The sequence below is a fragment of the Oculina patagonica genome, unplaced genomic scaffold (assembly GCF_052425735.1).
Source record: "Oculina patagonica isolate OP01 unplaced genomic scaffold, crgOcupat unplaced6, whole genome shotgun sequence".
Classification (NCBI taxonomy): Eukaryota; Metazoa; Cnidaria; class Anthozoa; order Scleractinia; family Oculinidae; genus Oculina; species Oculina patagonica.
In genome coordinates, this window is record NW_027558470.1 from 192572 (window position 1) to 203546 (window position 10975).

At 39.7% G+C, this 10975-nt stretch overlaps 1 protein-coding gene across 1 annotated transcript; it reads left to right on the forward strand.

The window, feature by feature from the left end:
* The first annotated feature begins 2086 nt into the window (after nt 1-2086).
* Nucleotides 2087-3527, forward strand: LOC144640989 (uncharacterized). The gene is made up of 2 exons (XM_078500059.1): nt 2087-3379; nt 3468-3527. Exons 1-2 carry the CDS (start codon nt 2087-2089, stop codon nt 3525-3527), a joined length of 1353 nt encoding a protein of 450 aa, XP_078356185.1.
* The last annotated feature ends 7448 nt before the right edge of the window (nt 3528-10975 follow it).

A 10975-nucleotide genomic window follows, 5' to 3' on the forward strand; every position in this document is an offset into this window, starting at 1 on the left:
ATATTTGGGAAATTCGTGGAGCTCTGTACGGCGCGCAGTAAAGAGTGCCCACAAATTTTATTTCATACTTTTCTATAATGGTGTTAGTACTTTTGAGTTACAATAGACACGGTTCTAGATCAGGTCCCACATTCGAGAAAATGGCGTTCAACTACAGGCATGTCACGCTTTGCACATTCCGGAGTTTGTTGGGAGTCAAATTAAAAAAATCATAACTTAACGAAACTTAAATAGATTTTAATTATTAAACATCTACACTATCGAGGGAAGATGAAACTTTAATGTGTAAAATAATCAGCTCGTGGAATTGAGTAATAAAGTTTTGGCAGCGACCGTCATTTATAGCAAGTTTACGGAGTCTCCAATGGCGAATTGCATGGTTTTGAGGTGACTTTGAAAATCGCCTCGCAAAAAATATAAAATATCGAATTGATCCAAATAAATGTGATATTTGTTACTGGGATATAATTGTCGACTTTCACTGAAAAAATCAGGGAAATCGGTGAAGGTCCGAAAAGTGCCTTATCCGCTGTAACACGGACGCCCTCTTAAAACCGTTGATTTGATTTACCAAATACAAATTTCCGTTGTTAAAATTCTGGCCAATCAAATCATGTGTCCCCAGAGCCGGCTAAGAGGGACAAGCGGCTCTGGGGACGAGAATAAGTTATCGACCACTAATCAGGCTCCAATGTGTGAAATGCTTGTATCGGACAGAATTAGTTGTCGATAACATTTAATGATCAAAACTAGCTGTTGACAACTACTACGATTTCCAGTTGAGTACGACGCGAACAAAGTTTGGTGACGAAGTTTCAACATAACAACGGCATTGTTGTCAAGGGCAAACTTCTCTGTTTCCATTGGTAACTTGTCGTTACAGGTACTGACCGCCAAAGTTCTTTTATACAAGGAGGACCTCTCGGGAAACAGGGCAATTTTTTGATTGGCTAATTTCGATCCAAGATGGCGTCAGTTTTAATTGAGCAATTTTTTGATTGGCTAATATTTTGAAATTTCGATCCGAAATAGTGTTAGCTTTTGTCAGCTTTACGAAACGCTAAATGTTCTTCATTTCAGTTCGCGAATTATTCATTTTGCACTTGAGAAAGATATATTATTAAAAGCTGAAGGAATTCTTAAAGCTGCTAGAAAATCCCTGGAGTTGGAAAACGATAAAATTTCAGTTGAACAGTAACTCTAACGAGGAAGGTAAAGTGACGCACGTTAAACATAACGTCAACTCTCAACACAGATCTGTTACCGTCGATATAAAACAGCTAAGGCATAATATATTTCGTTATTTGTTTCTTTTATCGTTGTCTCTGTGTATATATTTTTTATTTGAAAGCGTAATAAAGTGTTGCTGACGATATTTGTAGTGTTTTTATTTATTTAAGCATCGAGATTGTCGAGCAAGGCAGTTACAAAAACAAATTTGTTACCAATGGTAACAGAGAAGTTTGCCCTTGACAACAATGCCGTTGTTATGTTGAAACTTCGTCACCAAACTTTGTTCGCGTCGTACTCAACTGGAAATCGTAGTAAATGTTGTAGTGTTTGTTACTTAAGCCTTACCCTCCCTACCCCCCATGTATATATTACCCAGCATGACACTGGAGATGTGATGATTAAATGTACACGAGTGTAATGGCGTCGTTCCCCGGGGGGGGGGGACTCGCATATGAAAGTGACGGGGATGCTCGTCGTCTCGCTTAGGGGTGTAAATTTCGGACTTTTGGTCTCGCTTAGGGTGTTCCGGGAAAAAACGCCCAAAACGCCAATATTTTTAGCCATAATGGTCTCGTTTAGGGTTACACACGAAGAAATATACAAATATAAACTCCATTCTTAGTTTTTTGGTATCTTTTAGGGGTCAAGAAAGGCTTGAGCCACACCCAGATTGGTCTCTTTTAGGGGTTCTTTTCAAAATTTCCGACGAGCATCCCCGTCCGTTTCATATGGGAGTCCCCCCCCCGGGCGTCGTTCTCTTTTACTGTTGGTTAAATCCGGATCATCCACGGTTAAATCCGCACATCCACTACATTTTGGCGACGAGGACGGTCGTTGGTAAAGTTCCTCTGCGATGGCAAGTGTATATTTGAGCGATACACAAGGTTTAAAGCCATTTGACTGTACCGAAACTGCTGGTATTTCTGCACGCTGGGAAAGATGGCTGCGAGCTTTTGAATTGTATGCTGCGGGAAAAGGAGTCAAGAATGTCGATCAGAAGAAGGCTTTATTGCTGCATACTGCTGGTTTAAGTGTTCAAGATATTTATTTCACGTTGAACGAAGAAGGAGGAACAGATAGTTATCAGAAAGTAAAGGCGACCTTGAATAAATATTTCAAACCGCAAGCGAATGTTCCGTATGAAAGGCTTTGTTTTCGTGAGACGAGTCAACTGGCCAACGAAACCATCGAACAGTTTGTGACCAGATTGAGACAAAAAGCCCAAACCTGTGAATTTGGAGACGGCGCTGCTGTGGATGAACAAATTCGTGATCAAGTGATTAGCAAGTGTTTGTCACACGAACTCCGTCGAAAATTACTTCAGAAAGGTCGAGCCTTGACACTACCACAATTAAGAGAAATTGCCCGGTCTATGGAAGAATCTGAGAAACAGGCACGTTCAATCGAAGGAGCAAGTGGCGAGGTCAGTAGTGAGGTGAATAGTGTGAGTGGAAGGTCTGATTACAAAGGAGATACGAGCACAAGGAATGTCAAATGTTTTTGTTGTGGAAATGTGGGACATAAAGCAAATGATCACCGATGCCCAGCGAGAGGGAAACAGTGCAGATGGTGTAAGGGAACTGGACATTTTGAAGCTGTGTGTAAAACTAAGAAGAAGCAAAACACTGGTCGTGGAAGTGGAGGAGCTAGAGGACCACGAAGACCAGATGCAAGAAGAAAGGATGGTCCGCCTCACCATGTAAGGCAAGTAGAAGCTGAAGATAAGCAGAGTGATGACAGTGAATATGCCTTTGGCATTTCAGACGATTGTAATGTTTCAAGTGATGGCAAAATTTCTGTGAAAATAGGAGGTTTGCCAGTAACAATGATTATTGATTCGGGTGCTAGTTGCAATGTCATAGGTCGTAATGTGTGGGAGTATCTGAAAGCAAATAAGGTTGAATGTGTGTCGAGCAAGGTGTCCAAGAAGTTATTTGCATATGGTAGTAATCAGCCATTACAAGTTGCAGGCACATTTACTGCAGAAGTGTCTGTTGGAGAGAGAGTGTTAAGTGGGGTCGAATTTGTTGTTATTGAAAATGAGGGACACGCCCTCCTTGGGCGAGAAACTGCCATTGCCTTAGAAGTTTTGAAGCTGGGTCCTCAAGTTAACTCACTAAAGGTATCTACAGATGAAGCAGAAGGGGTACCAAGCATTTTTGAAAAATTTCCCAGATGTTGTGAAGGTATTGGCAAATTGAAGGATTTTCAGCTAAAAGTCCCAATTGATTCAGAGGTACAACCCATTGCACAACCAACTAGACGAGTTGCATACCACCTTCGCGATAAGCTGAGTGACAAACTGGATGAACTTGTTAAGCTAGACACAATTGAGAAAGTGAGTGGTCCAAGTTCGTGGGTATCACCAGTGGTAGTCGTACCCAAGCCCTCAGGTGACATCCGTTTGTGTGTCGATATGCGTCAAGCCAACATGGCAGTAAAGCGGGAACGTTACCCAATACCCACCATCGATGAAGTTTTACAAGATTTGAATCAGAGCAAGTTTTTCAGCAAATTGGATCTCAACTCTGCCTACCATCAGATAGAGCTGTCACCTGAATCAAGAGATATCACTACATTTTGCACACATAAGGGACTGTACCGATACAAGCGACTCATGTTCGGTATAAGTTGTGCGCCTGAGATGTACCAGAAGGTTCTCCAGCAAGTTCTGCAAGATTGTGATGGCGCCCATAACATCCTTGATGATGTGATCGTGCATGCAGCCACTGAGGAGGAGCATGACAGAAGATTTGAGAATGTGGTCCGAGTATTGAGCAGCAAGGGGTTGACATTGAACCGTGACAAGTGTCAATTAAAGATGTCACATTTGGAATTCATGGGCCATGTGTTGTCAACACGTGGAATTGGTCCAGCGGATGTTAAAGTAAAGGCAGTTGTTGACGCCCGGGAACCAACGAGTGCTGCGGAAGTGAGGAGCTTCCTGGGACTGGTCAATTTTACTGCACGTTTTATTCCTGACCTGGCAACGGTATCTGCACCTCTCCGCCAGCTAACAAAGAATGGTGAACCCTTCGTGTGGGGGCTGGAGCAACAGAAGTCTTTTGAAGAGTTGAAGAAGCGACTGTCCAGTGCAGAGACACTTGGATACTTTGATAAGAATGCCCCAACTAAGGTAATCGCTGACGCAAGCCCTGTAGGATTAGGAGCTGTACTAATCCAACAGCAAGGAGAAGAGCAACGAGTTATTAGCTATGCAAGCCGAAGCTTGTCCGATACAGAACGCCGGTATTCTCAAACGGAGAAAGAGGCTTTGGCAATAGTGTGGTCCTGCGAAAGATTTCATGCCTATTTGTATGGTGCTGAATTTGAACTAATGACTGACCACAAACCTCTGGAATGTATTTTCTCCCCTAAATCCAAGACCTGTGCTAGGATCGAGCGATGGCTTCTCAGAATGCAACCTTACAGATTTACCGTGAAATACGTCCCAGGTCCCCAGAATATTGCAGATTCTTTGTCACGCCTCCTACATCCAGTGACGCCGCCAAGAGACGAAGACCAAACAGAGGAGTATGTGAAGTGGGTAGCTCAAGAATCAACGCCTGTTGCCTTGACAACTCGTGAAATTGAGAGAGCATCAGAACATGATCCAGAGCTGAAAAGTGTACGAGAATGTCTCTTGAATGGAAAGTGGCATGCCATAGAATTCAAAGAGTACCTACCTGTGCGAGGCGAATTAAGTGCAATTGGAAAGCTAGTTCTTCGTGGAACTCGAATTGTGGTACCGAAGCAACTTCGTAGTCAAGTACTGAAGTTGGCACATGAAGGTCATCCTGGAATTGTATCAATGAAGCAACGTTTGCGAACCAAAGTGTGGTGGCCAGGCATCGACAAAGAAGCGGAGAAAGCTTGTAAGACCTGTCATGGCTGTCAGTTTGTTTCACAACCATCTAAACCTGAGCCGATGTCACGTACAGAGTTGCCTTCTGCACCGTGGCAACACCTAGCGGCTGACTTGTTGGGTCCACTGCCTTCCGGTGATTATGTCTTTGTCGTGGTGGACTACTACAGCCGATTCTTCGAGATGGAATTTACCAAATCGACTACCTCTGAGAAGATTGTATCAATGCTGTCCAAGATTTTCGTCACTCACGGTCTTCCTTTGTCCCTAAGGACTGACAATGGACCGCAGTTTGTCAGTGACTATTTCGAGAAATACTTGGAGGAGAACGGAATTGAACACAGGAAAACCACACCCTTATGGCCACAGGCCAACGGTGAAATCGAAAGACAAAACCGCAGTATCCTGAAGCGCCTGCGTATTGCTCAAGCAGAGGGTCGCAACTGGAAATCAGAGATGGACAACTTCTTAGTGATGTATCGTAGTACACCACATTCTACAACGGGGGTTAGCCCAGCAGAATTGTTGTTTGGAAGACGCATCAGAACCAAACTACCCCAACTCCAAGAGTTCAGTATTGAAGATGAAGTCAGAGATCGTGACAGTGAGCGGAAAGAGAAAGGGAAGATGTATGCAGACAGCAGAAGAAATGCATGTGAGAGCGAGATTCAAGAAGGTGATAAGGTGTTACTGAGACAGGAGAAAGAAAACAAACTGTCAACACCATTCAGACAGTCTCCCTTTACAGTTGTTCAGAAGAATGGCAATAGTGTTCTTGTCGAGGCTGATGGTGTACAGTACCGTCGGAATGTGACCCATGTGAAAAAGTATCTCGAGCGTGATAATGATGTATTACCAGCCACCAGTAAGTCATCAGATGTTTCGGAGGCTCAGAGAGCAACACAAACTTCACTAAGCCGAGAGTTTAGTGAACCTGTTCCTTCTGGAACAACAAGCGAAGACAAACCAGTGGAATACAAACATGTCATGGAACAAAGTGATGCTACTACCCTACGCCCGTCAAGAGTCAAGAGAGTACCCTCTAAATTTCAAGATTATGTTCTAGGCTGCGTTCAGTTGGTCCCAGGGTAGAATTTTTAGATCCAGATGTTAACTGGAACTTTGAACTGAACTGGAACTATTAGTTGTTGTGTTACATTTGTACTTATGCCAGTTTTAAAATGTTGAGCCTTTGTTAGTTCAGGAAAAGACATTCAGAGACATTTGCATGCCTATAAAGTTGGTTAGGTTTTATTCTGTTTTTGTTGCCTTCCAACACAACGAGTTATTCGAAGAAGGGAGGAATGTAGTGTTTGTTACTTAAGCCTTACCCTCCCCACCCCCCATGTATATATTACCCAGCATGACACTGGAGATGTGATGATTAAATGTACACGAGTGTAATGGCGTCGTTCTCTTTTACTGTTGGTTAAGTAATATATCAAACACGAGAGGCAGTGTTTCATCGAGATATCCAAACACCGAGAGGAGAGTTGAAAATACGACGCGCAGCGGAGTATTTTTGACGAAATTCGAGGTGTTTGGATAGCCGATGAAACACTGTCTCGAGGGTTTGATATATCTTCTCAATCGAAACAAAAACTACGGAGTAAACGGAGAAATAAAATCGTTAAAATCTATGCTAATTAAGATCGGGTTTCCAAACCACCGTCACGGTTATAATTTTCTTTGTTTTAACTTGATGAATTATTAATGAGTTTGAGAAATCCGGATCATCCACGGTTAAATCCGCACATCCACTACAAATGTGTAGCCTGTGGAGGCCCTTATTCAGCTATGGTACTATAGGCACTACTGACCATACGTTTTCTTTTGCTGCCAAGACTTCTATAGGCATATTTGCTATGAACATCGACAACAAACTGTGTTTCGATAATCATATATCTACCTGCAGCAAGATCAACATTTAGTTCAATGTTATGTTACGGCTCCATAAACTGATTTTAAGTGACAGTATGTTAAAACTGTACAGGGCCTTTATTTTCACTACTGCTCTTTGGCATCATTGTGGTGCACGTAATGCAGAAAAGTTAAGGCTGGTTCTCATATGATCGCCCCGATCGTTTCTATCGCCTCTGTCGCTTCAAAAAAAATTGCTTGCGATCGTGGCGATCATATGAGAACATAACAGAGACGATCGCTAACGTCTGCGACGATCGGAGCGATCGCGATCGCTTCGATCGCCCGTGTTCTATCCGATCGGTCGCAGACCACGGCGATCGCGAATGATTATATGAGAACTACTTTCGCAGAGAGAGACGATCGAAGCGATCCAAACAGTCCCATGGTGCATCAGTGTTACCCAGAACTACGTTTCCGTTTGGCCTCCCTTTTGCTTCTTCGCCGTAAAACGGCAATAATGAGAAGATAGGAGGCCACGTATTTTGTCTATTTTGCCTTTTCATCGAAGGCTGCCATAAGCGATATCGGAGTTTTGAAAAAACACATGTACGTCGATCGGAATAAAATCGAATATTCATATGCGGGAACAAAGAAAAGATCATGAATTATTATCTTGTTTGATTAACCCTATTTTGCATATACCAGACGATCGGGGCGATCATATGAGAACCCCTTGAACGCTTCCAATCGCTTCGATCGCCTACGATCGTCTCAGTATTTGCAAACGATCGATGCGATAGAAACGATCGGGGCGATCATATGAGAACCAGCCTTTAGAGGCTTTCAATAAACGCATACTTAGGTTTATTTTCAAAGATTACAGCTCATCCTACAAACAGTTACTTGGCAGGGTTAACCTTTGAAACCTTACTTCGTTAAGGTCGCGGGGGATACCTACAGCATGAATAAATTCATGAAGGGAAATTTTGCTTGACCTGCATCTTTTAAAACGCTTATTTCTCAGCTGTTATGGGTGCGATTTAGCTCAAATTTTACAGAGACATAAAGAATTGATAAAAGATTGTGAATGTCGTCTTTTATCTGGTAGATTGCATTTAACGTCGATGTTATAGCCTCGTGAGTGCCAAATTGGGAAAAACATGATTTTGTGGCAGAGTTTGCGGAACGAGTAGAAGACAGCACACTGGGATCTTGTCAAAAACTAATCAGTCAATACCTCTAGAGTGTCATAACAGAAGCGGATTTTTAAATTTAAAGTTTGCCAGCAAATTACGGCGGTTTAAGTGCGCAAATTTGAATTTAATGTCTTCTACCTCTTTCTAAAAGCGCTCTTTTAAAATTCTGCTTCTGTTATGACACACTACAGTATTCATAGTTTACCTATCTGCAGTGGCAAGTCATGAAGTTCTGTATCCGTGCTGTATTCTCTGCCACAAAATTGTCGGAAAAGTAGTAGTATAGGAGTTGGGGGTACGAGATCATAAAAATTTTTATGATCTCTTACATCCCCAACTCCTATACTACTCACAGCACTGGATTCAAAAATAGAATCAAAAATAGAATCAAAAAATAGAATCAAACATGGAATCAAAAATGAAATCAAAAATGAAATCAAAAATAGAATCAAAAATGAAACCAAACCTCGAAGCCAAACTGAAAACCAAAATGGAATCAAGTTTGAAAACCAAATTGAAAAAACCAAGCCTGAAAAACCAACCCTAACTCAACCCTAGGTTCAAAATAAAAAAAAACTTCTTATACTCTTTTTCAAAATTTTGGATACAGTGCTTTTAAACAAGCCGAGTTTTTATGCTGTTGTTATTATCATGGTAAATCTCTTGTACTGAATATCTGTTGTGAATTATCTTCTAAAACGATTATGATTTTTGTTATTTTTGAATTCATTTTTTCTTTTTCAAGGTCGGATAATACACTGTTTAAATCATTGTAAATGTTACATAGGTATTTACTTGTTTCATTTTCTTCATTTAATAATTTTGTTAATGGCTTGCAATGTCCATCTTGTTTTAGTTTTTTTTCTAAATATACTAAAGTGTCTAGATTTTCATATACCAAATCTCCGAGTTTTGATAATTCTTTTAATGTTACGATATACTTCAGTGTGTTTATTGCGTCATCAGACATATTTTTGAATGTATCTGCTTTGAAACATATTTTCTTTAAATTTTCCATGTTTATTTTCATGTTGGTCATTTATCTATATATATAGTGTATGTTTTTATTTTTATGCGTTTTTTCATGAATCTCTTATACTCTTTTTTAAAAATCTTGCATCTTAGTGCGTTTAAAACAAACCTCGTTGACATAATGAAAATCAAAAAAAAAATGGAAATCGAAAAATACCTTGGAACAAAACCTAGGATCATAACCTAGGATACAACTATACCCCGCGCTAGACCGTCATGGTACAATTATATCATTGGAAGATAACAGCGCTGATCCTAATACCTATGATCTATTGTCAGTATCCATGTTATGGATAATGCTATTGTTGATATGTTTTTGTGTCAAAAGATGTCTCCATTTACCTGCCAATCTGTAGTCATATCCATCACATATATCACATACCCATGATTTATACCGCATGTAACGAGTCTTGCTTCTTCTAATAGCATCCTGTCTATCTTTTTCACAAAAATATCTTTGAAATCTAACCATTTATACAAATACTTTATATATTTTTATTTTCTTATGTGATTTTATATAGTGCGTTTAAATTTGTTGTAAATCCTTGAATGGAATCCAACTGTTAAAGTCATTACTGTATCCCTTCCATTTGACAAGAGCCTGTTTCTTTTTGTAGTCTCTACGGATCACTTTATCAATTCTGAATACATCCTGTTTTGCTTTTAATAATTCAGGTTCATAAAAGCTACCTTGTATTTCTTCATCTCTGAGATCTTTCAATTTGTATGTAATGGGATTAGTATGTTGGATCTTAGTAATTACGAACATTTCTTCACTCCAATTCGGTGTATAACCCTTATCGAAAACAATTCGTTTATACTTAGATATTCGGACCTTGTCACCAACCTTAAATTTTGGTTTAGCTGATAATGGCTCCATATCACCGTATAGGTTAAAGTAAACAGTTCCTTCATTCTTTTTCTTTGAAGCTTCTGTGGGTGTCATTTTGATAGAGCTATGTTTTGTATTATTATATTCTTTTACTATTTTTGGAAGTATTTCAAGATACTGTGTATTACCTTGAATAGTAAACTGTTTGTAAATTTTATTTTTCAAAGTTCTATTAAATCTCTCAATAACAACAGCTTTACCTTCATTAAAAGTGGAATACATGTTAATATCATTTTGCTTTAGCCATTCCTTGAATGTTTTGTTATAAAATTCAGATCCCTTATCGACCCAGACATATTCAGGTTTACGCTTGTCATTAATGACAATATTGTTGAAAGCGTTAGTTATTGATGCACCTTTCTTATCTTTCAATTGTATAGCCCAAGCAAATTTACTGAATACGTCAATTATAGTCAATAGATATTTATAACCTTTATTCCATTTTGAAAGTTTATCCATAAAAACTAAATCAGCAGACCATATCTCGTCAATTCCATTTGATATTACTCTTCTAGTTTTAAATTTTCGTCTGATTGGTTTATGTAACTCATCGGCTAATTGTTGAGACCAATCATTTTTACTCAACGCCGTTTTCCGTTTTTTGGCTTCTTTTTTTTATACCCAATCCGATTTTTCTTTTACTAGCGATTAAAGCTTGTACCCCTGTTGTTCCCCACGGACGGTCTTTAAATGGTATTTTTGATATTCTCTTAAGCATAAGATCATCTGCCTTATGTTTATCAGCTAGTGATTTTGAATTACTGTAGTCAATATCATGCTGTTGACATATGCTATCAAGATTGTTTATTGGATTTTTACATTTAGGATCGTTAGAAGCTAATCTTTCTTCTAATTTAGTACCAGGTCCACAATAATTATACTTTTTGCCTGTAG

Coding starts and splice junctions, on each gene's coding strand:
- LOC144640989 (XM_078500059.1), top strand. CDS start 2,087: ATGGCAAGTGTATATTTGAGCGATACACAAGGTTTAAAGCCATTTGAC. Junction 3,380..3,467: donor CTACAGATGAAGCAGAAGGG/GTACCAAGCATT, acceptor CAATTGATTCAG/AGGTACAACCCATTGCACAA.